We start from the raw sequence: 17143 nt of genomic DNA, 5'->3' as shown, positions 1-17143 counted from the left end.
AGAGAGGAAGGGAGAGAGATAGAGAGCTAGAAACATCGATGAGAGAGAAACATCGATCAGCTGCCTCCTGCACATCTCCTACTGGGGATGTGCCCGCAACCCAGGTACATGCCCTTGACCGGAATCGAACCTGGGACCTTTCAGTCCGCAGGCTGACGCTCTATCCACTGAGCCAAACCGGTTTCGGCCAAACATTTTCTATATTTATTTTTCAATGTAAATGAAGACCATGAATTTTAAGAATAGGATAAGAAAATATAGCACACATCAAATCCTTAATAAATGTCTTAAATTTTCAAGTATGTAAATCCTAGTGGTCTGAGTCTGGCATCGATCCTGTGCACACTGGGCACAAAACGTCCTAATGTCCAGGTGAGTACACCTTACCACTTAAAAGTTTAATTTCAGCTTGAAATAATCAAACAATTTACTTGATTTATGTATTTACATTTTTATTAGAATTCTTCAGAACTGTCAACAGTTGGACAACATATCAGGAAAAAAACACATAGAACACCAACATCCTTTAAACTTGCACTGTTTCCATATTTACACATAAAGTTACTGTATATATAAAAAATATTTTCAAGGACTCATGGGCTTGGGGATATTCAAAAGACATTATTGCTACATTTCAATATTTACAAACAAAAAAAAGCCACAAAATAATTTCAAACATTAAGCCACTGCAAAGAAACATCTGATGTAACAAAAAAAAATTATAAAAATATAAACTTTCAAGAATATCCAAGACAAAACTCTCAGTGAAGTGCCCCTGAAGTACCTAGACATCTACAGTTAACCACTTTTCTTACTCTAATTGAAGTCAACAGCAACGCAAAGGAAATTTTCCAAGTATGGCAAACAGCGACAATCTCTTACGTTGACAATAAACCCCGAAACTGGTTACCTTTGGAAAGGTGCGAGAGCATAGAACTCCAGTGCAAATGGTTACTTCCAGATAAATGGCCACAGTTCTCTACATGTCACCTAAGGGACTAGGAAGGGGGAACCGTGAAGGCAGCAGACCTGCATCTTGCAAGACAACACAGAAGCCTTGCCATGTACCACATGGACCTCTTGTAGTTGGGCAGTGATGAAAGAGAAGGTAAACTAAGAATAATATCCAGGCTACAACCTAAAGGGTAAAATTTAAATACATTCCAGTGGGAGAGTAGCATTAATAAGGTCTAAGGAACGAGTACAGTATGTCGAGTATAAATAACGCAGTGCCTTAAGTGGCGGTGGATTGCAAATAAATAGGTACTTTAGGCACTCGGCTTCCTACATGCCTCTATGTGAGCTTTTGGTAAGCTTCTCAGGACAGCAAGGCGAAGGGAACGAAGAGCAGTATATGGACAATGAAAGCCAAGCTACTTCTTGGGTACTAAGGACCCTCTTGGGCTCAGGGCAAAAATACCGCCCAAAAGATGTGTCTATAAGCACACACATGCACGCACACATACACACTTTATATAGATACTGGCCCAGCGTCCAAGACATGTCTGCAAAGGAGCCTGAATCTAAATTTTCTTTCCTGCTACAGAAGCATCCAAACCAAGACAGCACTGTTTTCTCACTCCTGCCGGAGTCATGCAGTGAATCTTTTTCAAGTGGCATCAAATCCATTGAGCACAATGCCATTCTGAAGCTATAGGCGTGTTCTGGGGAATCTGTACAGCAAGTTCCACGGCTACATAAGAAGACTGTTCTTAAGATTGTGCTTAACAATTATGGTTTTTCTTTAAAAAATAAAAAAAGCACTAACTGTGTCCTTCACACCTGCCTGGCTCTGTATCTATTCCTACATACAGCAGACTTGAGCAGAGTCACATCCAGAAAGACACCTTGTGGGTTTTCCTCCCTCAGGTATATGAACATGTACAATTGCAGGATGAGTATATACAACCTGAATGGGGGAGGCCCTCTCTCCAATCCAGCACCCTGACAGCTAACTGGCCAGAAAGCAGGTCAGCAGGACAGAGGCTTACGGCTCAGCAGCAAGTCTCCATTCAGGCTCAGGGAGTGTTTTTTCATGGTCTACGTCTCATTCCCATCATGAAGTAGATTTCTTAAGCCCAGACATTCATAGACTTCTGACCTTTGTCCCAGTCACGCTCTATTTTCCACATCAGGGGCTTAGGTTTCAGCTTCTAATCTCACTGCACCATCATGTCATTATGGATGGCTACAAGGGCTGAAGGTGACTACTGCCATTTATTTAAATACACTACCAATCTTACTTTTCGAACAGAAACTAGAGAAGGCTCAGAAAGGACTCAAGGTGCCTAAAACCCATTTCACACTCCCTTTCTCCAACTCAGATGTGTTGTTGTTGTTGTTACCAGGAGCTACTCTGCTATTGGGAATATATGCAGTTTGAACCCTGGCCTGGCAAGGGGATAGGGGCGGATGACAAAAAGCATCGGCCACTAAAGTGTGCTCATAAAGACGGGATTACAGTGGGGTGTCCATTTTCTGGGAGTAGGATGCAAGTCGAACAAAACAGTAATAGAAACAAGAATGGGGATCACTATGTCGGGGAGACCCCAGGCATGTGCTCTGCTTCAGGCGTCTTCGTGAACAAGCAGGGGCTGGGTGGACGAGGTGCTGCTGCCCACGGAGTTGATCCGCACAGAGTGGTCCACCACGATGTTCTCCTGGTTGGGGCTCCAGTTGGCTAAGTTGGAATAAATCTGAGGAAAACAAGCCCACAGTCAATGCACTAATCCTCACCCCGAACACAGTGACGATGGGGCACTGTGGTAGCTTCAGAATGCCTGATAACTTGAGGGGGACTCTTACACAGAGTTTAAAGGCATTTGCAGCCCAAATCATACTGACAAAAGAAAATGCAAGTTTGTTTACCTCTCCTTTTCCCCAAGGCCTGATGATGTAGGAAGTGAGGGCAAAAAAACAAAAAACAAAAAAGTGCTTTTCTGCTGGGACACTTTTAGAACAGGTACTACCTAACCTATTTAAAAGGTTTATAAATCTAGGTAGCTAACCACAACCCAACAGCTGATGTAATTTACTGAGAAAGCGGTGGCCCTTCCATTGAGAATCAAGCAGTTGGGTGGAAAATGCTGTTTGATTTGAAATATGCTTTGCCACCCAGAAGAGTAAGCTTTCACCCCAAAATACCAGTGGTGTATGCTTAGAAAAAAGAAAGACAGCTCCAAGCCCAAATCCAGAAAAAGAGCAACTTAAAAAAAAATCCGAGGCAAAGTAAGGATCACTGTCTTTCTTAAAATCAGAAGAAATAATGGATTTGGGCTTTGACTTCCTCCCTCCCCAAATCGCTGGGAGGACCTCCCAACTTCAAACAACTCTGCATCCTATTCGGCTTGTGGGCACACAGCTCTGTGCCATTTTCTGGTTACGCTTGTTTGAGCAGAAGCTCATCCCACTGCACCAACAAGCTGTCTCTTCTACGCTTTTATTCTAGTTCACATTAGCCCAACCCTCCAAAGGCTGAATGGCCCTGACATGTGAGAGAGCCCATGCAGACCCCATGACCAGCATTTGGGTGGGGGAGGACAAGTGGCAAATCCTTATGGGAACTTCTACTTCCACACTTCTGAATGCAAAGCCCTCACTCTCTTCCTGCCCCATCTCACACCCTTCTTTGACTCAGAGCAGGGGGTTAGGCAGAAAGAACTTGTTTCCTTTCCTTTACTTTCCCATCCAAAGTCCTATTTACAACCTAAGCCAAGGAGAGAAGGGGTGGGAAGGGGCGTCCTCACCCCCAGAGCCTGAGGAGGAGGACACCCTGGGACAGAGAGGGGAGACCTGGGCCTGTACTCACATGGTTGCTGCTGTCTGAAATCTGCTTCTCAATCAGCTGAACGATCTGCTTGAATGTCGGCCTTTTCAGGGGATCAGCATCCCAGCAAGTCTTCATTATGTCATACCTGCAAAATGAGGGCCGTTGGCCATCACTCCTCAGTGCCCTTCACCTGGCTTCAGGCGTACGCCGTGCAATTGTTTGAAAAATTATTCCAGGCTGGGCACCTGGACAGACTGCATGGCATACTCTGTGTATGAAATGCTGCCAAAACGTTCTGTGTATTTGGTGACAACAGATTATAAAAATAAGCTACAGAAATGACTTTTGACCAGGATGCCCTAAACAGGAACCAAGTGACATTTCAAACTGGCCTACTCGAAAACCCTCAACATCTGGGTTTCTGTCTTTAAAAATAAAAATGAAAGGGGAAACGTAATCTGCAGGAAAGTGCCCGGGCCCTTACATTTCAGCAGGTGCATGCTCCGGGCTCAGCATCCGGAAACCCTCCTTGATCATCTTGTAGAACTTGGAATCGACCGGCATTCCAGGGTACGGGCTGCTTCCTGAGGCACAAATGGTTTGCAGTTCAGTGTTAATCCTAAGAAGGCAGGACACTGGCAAAACCTTAAGAAGATGCTCTGAGCCTATGAAGGTGCCTTTGGCAAGAATCATTTTACCTAAAGAGAACAGCTCCCACAGAAAAATCCCATAGGACCAGACATCGCTTTCGAATGTGTACACACAGTTGAAAATGCTTTCAGGCGCCATCCACTTCACAGGCAGCCGAGCCTGTAACGGAAGCACAACAGATTCAGCGATGTAAATTAAGAAGCTCCAAAAAGCTAAATAGCAAATTATTCCGATAGACGTGGCTCCTGCAGAGAGCTGAGGGTGAGAACTTGACTGCCTCTCACAAAAGCCTTTTATCCCTGTGATTTCAGATGAGCCCCAACTACCTCCAAGATAGGTGGCTCACAAGAATACCATCCCTGTTTTCAAGATGGGGACACTGAGACGCTACAGCGTGGTGGGTAAGAGCACAGGCATCAGAGACAGACAGCCCTGGGTTCTAATCCTGACTCCACCACTGCCCTTGAGTGACACAGACTTGTTCATTACTACCAACTATGTTTCCCCCTATTTCCTTAATACTAGAAGCATGGCTTCCCACAGTAAGGACTACATTTCCCAGCTCCTTTGCAGTGAGGTGTAGTCATGTGGCTCAGTTTAAGACAATGAGTTATAACTGTTGTATGGAAGCTTTAGGAAAAAGTTTAAAATACAGTTGGCATGTCCTTCTGCCCTTTCCTCTACCTTGCCTTCTGGATGTGGTGTGTCTGGCTAGTGGTGGTCATCTTGGACTACGAAGCCAGGGCTACACCCAGGGATGGTAAAAACGGAAAAGGGCCCGGCTGGTGTGGCTTAGTGGTTGAGCATCGACCTTTGAACCAGGAGGTCCCGGGTTAATTCCTGGTCAGGCACATGCCCAGGGTTGCAGGCTCGATCCCCAGTAGCGGGTGTGCAGGAGGCAGCCAATCAATGATTCTCTCATCACTGATGTTTCTATCATTATCATGATCATCATCATCATCATCATCATCGATGTTTCCATCCCTCTCCCTTCCTCTCTGAAATCAATAAAGATGTATGTTCCACAATTAGGTAAACTAAAAAAAAATCGGAAAGGGGAGAGATTTGGTCCCTGAGTATTTCACAGGGCCTCTTAACAGGCCTGGCCCCGTACTCCTATATTTCTTTTTCTTTAATATGCAACTGAAACTATGCACTGGGCAAGTCACTTAAACATCTGTAACTAAGCTTCTTCTATAAAACAAAAATACTTCAAATGTCACGAGTTGTTTTGTGGCTTAAATGCGATAATGTGGGTCAGCGTGCTTAGCACAGTCCTGCCTGACTCCCTAACAGCTGAGAAATGGTCTTGCATAAGCGATCACTCAATAAACAGCAGCGGTTGATGATGATTATGACTATTCCAAGAAGGTGAGGGGCAGATTCAGGGCTGAATTTCACATCCTGAACCCTTTCTGCTAAAACTGAGCCAAACTTTTCGTGACTGATCCTCTTAATCTACCACAGAAAACTAAATCAACCCTCCTCTTAACTCATTTAGAGTTTAAAATTAAGAAGACAATTTCTTATAGTCTTTAAGTTATTTCAGTCCATAGGGGTGGGGAAAATTCTTCCAGTATCTCCCCTGCCCCTGAAATGTTGTGCTAAATCTCTTACGGTGGCTCTTAACCTGCAATCTACAAGTATCTTGAATCCAGGTGCCTGTGAACTTAAAAGGGAAGAGATTACATTCTTGTTTACACTAACTTCTAAATGAAGTTTAGTATTTCCTTAAATTATGAATGAAGGCAATAAAGCACAGTAGACTGAGCAGGACCTGTGACTTTGTCACCAATATAATCATGGAGATCATCATCACAGTACAGTATTTACATTCATCACAACTTTGAAATTATAGTAGTTTTTAGAATATGTTATTCTATGTAACAAAGCACATGTATTGTCATATCACAAATTTACTTTTTAATATTTTGATCAGTTTAACTGCGTTTCTTGGTTATCCTCCTTATTTTATTCTGTGCATTTAAAACAATGTTCTGACAAAAGATCCATAGGATTTTCCAGGGTAGGAAACCCTGACACAAAAATTTAAGGAGAACCGATGCAAAATGAAAGGATTTCCAGGGAAACTGACACAACAAAGAGAGCTCAGATGATGAGGATGTAACTTTGGGGGTAGTAACATACTGTGTGAGTTTCATTGCTTTTAACCTGTCTGCAAATTTTCCTTATTCAGTAGCCTGGTGAAAGTGACATCTGTGATTGGTTAGTTCACCTGGCTTGAGCTGGAGCCCACAATATGGAAGCTGGTGGGAACTAACCCATCCTTGTTATTCCAACCAATAACAAGCAGTAAGGAACTGCAGCATCACCATTGTCATGATTATTTATATTTCAAGTAAGACAGCTATGAAATAATAAGTGCCATATAAGTATTAGCCACAATGCGCCTGGCTCTATTCTAGGCGTTTTATATATATTGATTTAATCCTCCTTGCAACTTTATGAGGCAGCTGGCAGTATCATTCCCAAGAGGAGAAAAACCGATGTTCGTAAGTGTCGGATAATTCTTGCCAAATACTACACAGCCACTAAATGATGGACCAGATTTGAGCCCGGCGAGACTGGGTCCAGAAGCTGCAGCCTTCTTCCTTTTGTCCCTCTGTCACTATTGAGAGGCCTAGATAAAGAGCCACCTCACATTCTTCCTTCCAACAGTGCACCAGGATGGAGAGAACACGGTTTTATTAAAGCTCCTAATGATGAATTCTAGCCTCAGAAGAGACTAATTTAAAATGCATGTGTTGACCCTGGCCAGACAGTTCAGTTGGTTGGAGTGTCATCCCAATATGCCAAGCTTGCAGGCTCGATCCCCAGGCAAGGCAGATACAAGAAGCAACCGATGAATGCATAAATAAGCGGAACAACAAATCAATGTCGCTCGCTCTCTCTCTCTCTCGCTCCATCCCTCTCTCTCTTAAATCAATTATTTTTAAAAAGGAGAGGGAGAGAGAGAGAAAGAGATGGAGGAAGGGGAAGAGGAAGGGAGGGTTTGAGGGAGGGAAGAAATGCTTTGATTAGAAGTTAAACCTAGCACTTGTTTCTACAAACCCAAGTCAAGGGTAGCCAATCCACAGAGATGCCATAATGATGAAGGAGAAAATATTACCTTATCATAAGCTACCTCTAGGAATAAATCCGGACTATAGAAATGGGTCTGGGAAAATAGATGCAGAAGAATATAGACACAGGACTACATGACTTCCCATACTAATGGGATACTGCTCTGGAAATCAAGCACTCTGGTTTCAGACTCTAACAACCGGTGTATCTCAGACAAACATCACTAAAATACACTGCAACTCTTAAAATGTGAAGACACTGCATTCTAATGCCAAGGGTTTGCGATACAATGAGAACGGCAATGAAATAAAGCACTTAGAAATAAAATCACTATGTTCTATAAACCAATTATAACTTATGAACCTATTTAATAAGCTCTCTATTGATTGTCAGATTCTTCTTCATACCTAACTCTGTACATTACCTTCGATTTTAATCTTTTTCACATGGCATGTCAATCTCAAAATAAAATTCTCCTGCTGTGACCTTCAGGTCCACGTTTGTTTCACTGGAGCAAAATTGAGTTCATTGCTATTCTCAGGCTACAATGAAAATTAAGGCTATTTCTGCTTCCTTCACATGCCCCATAATTACACAATTAGAATTAGGAATTCTATTATCGGAATGTTAGTTGTGCTGTTCAGCATACCATGCAAATTTTGCTGAAGTACACTTAATGTGACGGCTAAAATGCATGGTCCCTCAAAGGTAGGATTTGCATTATGAAAATCATAAAAAACAATTCTTATAAAAACTTGAAACTAAAATCTTCACTGGACTGTCAAGGAGAGAGTAGATACTCACATTTCCTTTGACCACATAATTAGAGTCATTCTTGATGTCTCTGGCTAGACCAAAATCACAAATCTTTGTGATTCGACCATGGGTAAGAAGAATATTTCTGGCTGCCAAGTCTCTGTGAATACACTATCAGGAGAGAAAGGGGGAGGGGCGAGGGGAGAAGCCATTTAAATTTATTTTAAACTTTTAAAGAGTGAAAACTATGTTTAATACTAGAGTGCTGCATATGTTATACACATCCAATACGTTTGCTTTACATTTAAACTACCCAGTGCACCAAAAATAAGTGTTCTAAATTATGCCTTGAATGATGCTCAAAATTTGTGTTTCACATCATTAGGACCTTAATTACTATAATCACTTTCCAAAACCAACTTGAATAAATGCTTTCTTGGGGCTGCTTTCATTCATAGGAAAATACATTAAATAATCGTATCCTATTTTTTTTACAAAGAAAACTCATTTTGCATGCTTCTCTGTGAATGTTCTTTGATAGGAGTTTCTAACATGTCTTTGCAACTTCAACTTGACATCTCCCAAGGACACAGGGAGAAGCTCTTTATTTCAGCCACCCCATATCCCCTTTTAGTTTGATAACTGTTTGGAAATGTCACCATTGACACATAAAAGTTGGATCTGTGACCTTATGCTATTCTGGTCATCCCACTTCCTGGGAATTCCTCTCACCCTTACAGAGACCACGTTCCTCGTTTTGGTTCCCTCATTCTCTTCCTATCCCCAGTCTTTTCCCAAATGTTTATTATTCTCTCTGATCCCTATTCCCCCAACAGTTTATAAACCATACATGCAATGTTAATAGTCTAACTTCAATAAAACCCAAGTAAATAAACCCCACCAAGCACTGCAACTACGTAAGGCACTTCCCCTAGCTTCTGCTGATAAAATAGCTATCTATTCTCTAAGAATAGCTTCTATATCTTAAAAGCCAAAAGGTTTAAATGAATTCATTGCACATAAAAAATATTCATAGAAAGCTCATTTAGACAGAATTACACTTTAAGTCTTATAAATGAGAGCAGGAATTCTAAACAGACAGCAGTTGGAACATGAAGAAACTACATTTCCTCTGCTTTGGTTACCACACTTCAAAATGACACTCTGCACTCTAACTACGGCTGTAAAATGCTTCATTCTGGAAGGAGAGGCTCTTCTGAAAACCACTCCCACTTACGTTCTTCGAGGCCAGGAAGGCCATGCCCTTCGCCACCTGGTAAGAAAAGCTCAACAGGTCTTCCAGGTCCAGGGCCAACTCATCATCTTCCATGATGGCAGGTGTCACATCTCTTTCTATGTATGAGCCTGTTGAGAGGAGAGAGATTTTCTTAGCAACTGAAACCTTAAAGGCGAGGAAAACAAAAGACGGTGACAGAAGTCACACCAAAGGTAACGCATGAACTGATGTGAACTTGCAGGCCAATGACCTCCCCAGTGTTGAGGACGGGTAGATACTGAATCACAAAGTCATATTCACAATCCGGGGCAAGGTTATACACAATCATCAGGGGAGAAGGATGGTGGATTAGCACAAAAATCTCGTATTTTCACATGCAAAATACATGTTTGACATGCATATATTTTCACAGATGCATTAAGATGCTTCAATACAATAACCCGGGTTCTGGTCTTGTAGACCCTCTTAAAAACCTTAACTGTCACTGACCATGAACGGCATTGCTACTGGACCCTACAATAGAGGAGAACTGGTCAGTACCAGGAATGGTGTTCTACTCCACAGTGGTCTGAGAAATCCTCTGTAAATGAAGTCGATTTCATTACTTGATGGGTACCCACCTATCCTTGCTGATCGCCTTTTGTCTGCCTTGGTTGGTACAACATAAGAAACTCCGGGTTTCATGTCCATGTACTCATTAGTACTGTCACTACTGGGAGAGATAAAACATCCATCAAATCATGATCGAATAAAATGGGAAATGGGGGGAACACCTAAGGGCCAGGTTCTAAGTCCCCATCCCTTTTTACATAACAGGCTGATTTTATTCAAAAAAAATATTGCCAAATTTGAATGAAGAAAACCTTGTTCAGTTAAGAGGTGAATTTTTAACATTCAACATTAAGGTCCAATCCATAGGAATTAGATGGCTTTTTTTGTGTGTGTTCAATCATAGACGGTACTCAGTTTAGAAATTTCCCATCCCTTGCCACTGGAGATTTAATGGGAAAAAAGCCAAAAAAAGCATCATTCTACATTACTTCAAACTCTCTAAATTAGCCCCAAGAGACAAGATGAAAGAGACAAAGAACCAGAGCTTCTGTGATGTGTTATGGGGGAGAAGACAGGGATCATTAACATATAGCAACTGATGGAAGAAGGTTTAAAAAAACCAAGTTTGGTTCAGATAAACACCAATAATTTGGATGATTTTCTGAACCATCTGGACCTCTTGAATCTGCAACATTTGGCTGGAGAGTCTTCAAGATTTCTAGTACTTCCTGCTTGTGATTAGCATAGAAACACCATGACAACTATCTCCCTCAGAATGTGCGGATGGTTCAGTCCCATATGGGATCCCAAAGCACAAAGAACACCACACAGGACTGAACAATTTAGGCCATTATTTCAGAAAGTTAAAAAATAAAAAATACATATGGGATCAAAGCTTTAGAAATAAGGCTCCTTTACTCATAGAAGGAGCATTTGCTCTGGAGGAACTAACAAAAGGTGGTTGGTATCGTGTTTTACTACCACTTGATGGTACTCAAGTTTAAAGGATTTTAAAAAAAGTAAAAGCTTCACCTGGGGTTTAAAACCTTAGCCACAGGTACAAAAAAGGGCTTGAAGAGGCAACTGCCCATCAGTAAAGTTTCCTGAGGTCTCCTTAATGGTCTGGAGTTAACAGGTTGACAAGCATGTCAAACTTGCGGCCGGCAGCTCGTTTGGCATGCGGCCTACCAGCCGCGAGTTTGACATGCTTGGTTAGGAGATAGATTTGCCATCTCTAAAGACAGGGGCAACAGTATAAAAAGGAGAGGAGAAACCCACTGCACAAATGCAGAAATATAAAGAATAAGGGGCTGGGCATGAGAAGTAGGATTTCTGTTGGGCTGAGTGAATCCAGGAAACCTTCTTTAGTGGCGCAACTTAACATTTGTAAAAAAGAGGCAGGCATGGCAGAGATGATTTCTATTCTGGTTGTAAACCACACTAATTCTCCTTAAAAGAACTTGAAGCTCTTTACACATCATTTAAATTCAGAATGTTACCGATGATGAAAGAGATGAAAATAAGGTACAGAATTTCTTTAAATGTGCCCTTTTTATAGCATAATGAGGTTTTGATTTTGTTTTTTTGAAGGGTTAGGTATATAGAAATAATTTAGAGGTAGATGGCGAGAAACCTACAAGCAGTTAGGTTCAGAGCTTTCTGCCATACTGTTAAAGGCTTTAAAGGAATTTACTGTCACGACTTGACAAGCTTGCGCATTTTCCTATAAACGGTGTCTCACTGTAAAGATGCATACAGTACCAGTGCCACAGGATAAATGGAATGACACACAAGAGCAGAGCCATGATAAGAGAAACAGGTATAGAGTTCATTCTGTTGAACAGAACAAAAGCTTAGGAAAAAACTAAATATGCATTAAAGAAAAATATGTCAGCAAAAATCTAAGTTTAAGACTACCTGAATCTTTAAAAGCATGATTTAAACTCTGCAAACTGTTAATCACATTTAAATGATTTAATAATTCTGATTTTGCACCTCAAAGTACCTCAGTTCACTTTTTTTAAAGAATCAGCCTTGATTGCAAACCCTTATGACCCCAGAACTGCCTGTCAACAGCTGACTGTTTATGTAAATCAGTCTTACCAGGAAGGCTCCTTTGAATGCAGAAGGTTCTTATAAAGTGCCGCTTCTGCATGATCTTCCTGCTTCGAGCAAATAAATGAATCACGTTTTCTCCTCAAAAAATTCAAAAGATCGCCATAGCAACAATATTCTGTAATGACCAGCGTGGGCCCTATAAGCAAAAAAGAAAAGGTTAGAAAGAGCTGAGCTATATAGACTAATCCTGCCTCCCAGAAAAATGCCCAATGGTGATCCAAGCCAGGAACAACGGACAAGCTTACCGAGTACCAACACAATCCAATTATTAACAATGCTTATCATCCTAGCTGGTTTGGCTCAGTGGATAGAGTATTGGCCTGTGGACTGAAGGGTCCCAGGTTCGATTCTGGTTAAGGGCACATGCCTGGGTTGCGGGCTGGATACCCAGTAGGGGGCATGCAGGAGGCAGCCAATCAGTGATTCTCTCTCATCACTGATGTTTCTATCTCTCTCTCCCTCTCCTTTCCTCTCTGAAATCAATAAAAATATATTAAAAAAAACAAAACAGCATTGCTTACCAAAAAGCAGCCTTATGTGAATAAAACTAAACAAGCAAGCCCCTTTTAACCTACATGTGTGTGAGTGGTTAGGGGTAGGTGTGACTTCTGGCTATACCATTATCAAACTTCCTATTTGAACCCTTGGACTCACTTCTGCTTACACACAGTGGGGCTCACATTGTCATGGAAATGATGGCACGTGCTGCAGCATAATAGGAAAGCCAACCACGTGGAAAAGCCAGCTGAGACCCATTAGGAAAAGGGTGAAGCCCTGAAATGACAGGGCATCACCATCACCTGTGTTCTGAGCACTCCTAAGTCGAACATTTTCTTGGTGTTGTGAATGCCTAACACGGCAGCTCTGAAGTTCACAGGCAACTAATTAACATGGGCAGAAGTTTCTCATGAACAATTCATGATGTGGTGAAGCAACGGCTATGGGGCCTGTTTTAAGAAATTATATAAAGTTGTCAACTTGACCGTGGAGCTCTCCAGATCTCCGGGAACAGTTCCTTTCACACAGCTTTGTTCCTTTCGTCCAAAATGAATCCTGGGATGGGAGGCTCAACCGAGGCTTCAGAATTGGAAACTTATTTTTAACAAAAGTGAAGTGTTTGCCTCATTTGGTGTATATTTGAGAGCTGGTAGGCTTAAAGGCCTCCATTTAATTATAGTATGAAAATGAATCTTAACCCTTGAGTGACTAAATATGAGGCAGCAAAATAGAAATCCTACAAGATAAAAAGAAAAGCTTTCTGGGCAAGACGAGACATCCTTCTTGAGATATGCAAGAGGTCACTGTTGAGGACACAGACAGCGCAGTCACTAAGGTGTGTCCTGGGCTGCCCCACCCATGGTGATAAAACTAAAATACACAGCCTCCAGAACAGTAACTGGGAGAGGGGAGTCACTGACAGATCATCAAAGACCAGTTGGCGGCGGCTTTACCTCCGACGGTGCACGCTCCCAGGAGATTCACGATATTCATATGATTGCCGAGGTAGCTCAAGACCTTGAGTTCAGACATGAGGGCTTCTCGTTCTGTTAAATGGGCACTCGCTAAAACGAGAAACGCCTTATGTTAGCAAAAATAAAAAATAAAAAGAATCGACAAACTGGTGTTGAAGACAGGCAGTGGCCCGAAGAAACTTACGCTTGAGCATCTTTACAGCAACAGTCATGGCTGCATCCGACTTGATCAAGCCGTATGCTGTGGCCTCCACCACTTTGCCGAAGGCGCCGGCCCCCAAGGTTTTCCCTGCAGAAAGGAAGGCAACCAAGTGAGCTGGTGGGACCAAAGGGCCATCTGTGTGATTTTCACAATGGAATTAAGGACATGGGTTTAGATACATTTCCCTACATGCTTGATGCCAAATCTTTCAAAGACGGTGACTTTGCACAGAAAACATTTATTGCCTCAGGTGGGAGAAAACAAGGGAAGCTGTTGGGGTTCCCTAAAGTCATGGTTATGCGAACACAGACAGGCTCCTTGGAAAGCCCCGGTTTCATACTGACCAAAACTCAGCCTGTTTCTGGGAAACTCCCACTTGTGATCATAAGGAAGTTGCGTTGGGTCTATGTACACATAATTGTTTCCATTGATCTCCTCAACAACCTTCCACTGTACTTCATACATGGGCTTCTGGTGGGGGGAGAAAGGAAAAGATGGATTTTCTTTTAATGATCAACGTGTCAATCATTACAGCGCTCGGGGCAGAGAACAAACGAATAGTTACCTGTAAGTATTTGTAGGTAAGAATCATCACAATAATGCACATCATGCCGGCCGCAATCACAAAACCGATCAGCAAAGGCGTGAACAGGGTGTGGGAATGGATTTTCTCTAAAATGAAAGAGGAGCGTGAAATCACAACCTGTCCGCAGGACGGGGTCTTCACCACACCATCTACCCCAAACCACCCGCCTCCCATCTCACAGCCTATGGCGCCATTCGAAGCCGTGCACATCCCAGCCGCTTGCCTTGGTTATCATCTTACTCTGTTATTCAAGGGAATCTTTTAAAAATAATTTTGAACCAGATACTGTGGGAAGAGAGCTTGAGATGCCTATAGCACAAAAGTAATTTTATGCCCTTGGTCAATGAAAAGCAACATCTGAATGAACTTTGTACTTCAACCAAATTCCTTCCTTCGACAACTTTTAAGAAATGTCCTTTATGGGTGGTTTCTATTTTCTTCTTTATGCTTTCTTGTGTTTTCCAAGTTTCCTACACTGAGAAAAACACTTTTAAAGTGTTCTTTTTACTGCCCCGTCTGGAAAAAAAAATCTATGGTGCAGAACAATGTAAGAATTCTTCCCCTCATTACTCAAAAACTGAAAATACACCACTTTTGGCACTCGCCTTTGCCAACTCAGGAAAACAAAAAGTGAGCCCTAAGAATGTAGGTGCTCAGTTTCTTTGTCTTCTAACGTCATGCCAATTCATCAATGTGTCCACAAGGATCATTTAACTCCTGTTAGGAGAGCCAGTCACTCATGAATCAAATTTTAAAGATGTTAAAGAAACAGCTCACTAACATGACTTCATAAAAGGCAATGTTAACTTTCTGATATAGTATCTGGCAATGTGTTAAAATAACTGATTTTATATGGAATATAAATGTTTAAATTCAGAATATCCTGATTCTGTTTCTGTGTCGATATAAGGAAAATATATTCCCCCATTTTCCTTCTCTACTCCTTTTAAATAAAAACAACTATTGCATGAACTTTATGATGCATTATATGTATACACACATGCATGCATGCATACATACATAGATATGTGCACACACATGTGTAAGATCCATATAGTAACATGGTCAAAATTACTGCATACATTTTATTAACAGACTAGTATGGAATGAAACTTAGTGAGTTTGATGACAGTACAGTGCAATGTAGATATTACCAGAAATGACATGGCCAATGATGGAATGGACTTAAAGTCATGATTGATATGGTAGCAGAGCCTAAACATCCCCTTAAATTGGATTAAAAAGAAATATACCTTTGCTGTTACCTTTAAATGCAAAGTTAAAAAAGGCAGAACTCTTGCCCACATCGTTGTAAGCCCTGCATTCGAACGTGCCGTTGAGCTTGAAGGCACTGTCATCGATGGAACTCTGAACCACCAGCTTGCCAAACGGGTTCACAGAGGAGTTCTGTATCTGCACATTCACCGGCCCAACAGGAACAGAACATCTAGGGGGAAGCAAACAACAGCCCAGACTTACTCCAGGATCACCCTCACTCAAACACCCTGGGTTTGGCATTCTTTTCAAACTAAGTTAGGGTTTCATAACTGGAAATTTCCTCTGGCAACCGGAAGCGTCTGAGGACGAGTGAGCCCTTCCGTGGCACAGGGAGTGGGAACGCACCATGGAAGAGAAGATGGAGAGAGGAGGTTTTGGGTTTGAATCGTGATTCAAACACCTATTCTGTTGACTCCTGACAAATTACCTCAAAATCTACAAGACTCAGTTCCTACCACTGTAACATTGGGATAAGACTCACCTTGGATTGTTAAACAGAAATGACTTAAATAAACTAATAGTGAAAGGTTGAAGAGGAAAAGCATGGAGCAAGAAAGCCTTGTATCAACACGATGACCACAGGCAACCCCCAGAACCCCAGCCGTGAGGACCCACTGGAGGTTCTATGCCGGGAGGTGCAGGCTGTCCAGCCAGGATGCACTCCAGGTGGCAAAGACCATGAAGAGCCAGACCCTGATGAGTCTATTTAAATTATCCCTCCCCACCCCACTCCCACGTGCCTAGCAGTGTTCCATTCCTTACCTTGCTCTGTCTTCCTCCTTAGTACTTAATACCTGCCTGCATTAGCTCTTTATTTTCTTTGTCCATCTCCACCCTTTAAACATGAGCTCCCAAAGCCGGGACTTGGGTGTATTTTGTTCCCTAGACCAGTGTCGGGCATACAGTTGGCGCACCATAAGTAATTGCTAAATGGCTGACTATAATTACTGGGGTTTCTTCTGTTATGGGCAGACTTTTCAGGGGTCTTGAACCAACCCTATTATTGCAATGTAGATATTACCAGAGGTGACATGGCCAATGACGGAATAGACTTAAAATCATGATTGATATGGTATTCCCCCAAGAAAACATTCCACTCAAACTCAGCTGAAAACCACAATCCTATGCAACCTCTTCCCACTTGTTGTGATAAAAAGGTCTATTCCATGAAAAATAAAATTTCTGTTATTATCCGCACTATTCAATTGTGATGTTACACCGGGCTTTTAAAGCCCGAGCATAAAATACCATTTGCTGGATAAAAACAGCAAGGTTGACCCCATTTTCATCTTCAGGTAATATGAAAGGGCGATTTAAGGCTTAAGTGTGGGTTCTCGGGGAGAGGAAGCACAAAGCCAGATGTGCTCTGCTCAGGGGCTGGGCACCTCATCACCAAGAAAGCCGCTTCCGAACTCGGAGCTGACAAACGCCATATGCA

At 42.1% G+C, this 17143-nt stretch overlaps 1 protein-coding gene across 10 annotated transcripts in view; it reads right to left on the bottom strand.

The window, feature by feature from the left end:
* Positions 1-431: 431 nt before the first annotated feature.
* KIT (KIT proto-oncogene, receptor tyrosine kinase) overlaps positions 432-17143 on the bottom strand; it is an 81277-nt gene continuing 64565 nt past the window's right edge. For 2 of the 10 annotated variants that reach the window (XM_036334134.1, XM_036334144.1), the window contains exons 9-21: positions 15681-15874; positions 14407-14513; positions 14186-14312; positions 13824-13928; positions 13619-13729; positions 12153-12303; positions 10118-10209; positions 9498-9625; positions 8309-8431; positions 4468-4579; positions 4254-4353; positions 3809-3914; positions 432-2696 (exon numbers count right to left, since the gene is read on the bottom strand). In XM_036334134.1, the coding sequence (XP_036190027.1) occupies positions 2568-2696; positions 3809-3914; positions 4254-4353; positions 4468-4579; positions 8309-8431; positions 9498-9625; positions 10118-10209; positions 12153-12303; positions 13619-13729; positions 13824-13928; positions 14186-14312; positions 14407-14513; positions 15681-15874 (1585 nt within the window). In that variant the 3' untranslated portion in view covers positions 432-2567. The remainder of the gene's footprint in view (positions 2697-3808; positions 3915-4253; positions 4354-4467; positions 4580-8308; positions 8432-9497; positions 9626-10117; positions 10210-12152; positions 12304-13618; positions 13730-13823; positions 13929-14185; positions 14313-14406; positions 14514-15680; positions 15875-17143) is intronic. The other 8 variants (XM_036334151.1, XM_036334162.1, XM_036334172.1 and 5 more) reach the window with 5 other exon arrangements.

The sequence above is a fragment of the Myotis myotis genome, unplaced genomic scaffold, assembly GCF_014108235.1.
Source record: "Myotis myotis isolate mMyoMyo1 unplaced genomic scaffold, mMyoMyo1.p scaffold_m19_p_1, whole genome shotgun sequence".
In the NCBI taxonomy this organism is placed as follows: Eukaryota; Metazoa; Chordata; class Mammalia; order Chiroptera; family Vespertilionidae; genus Myotis; species Myotis myotis.
This window is presented reverse-complemented; position numbering and strand designations above follow the sequence as displayed.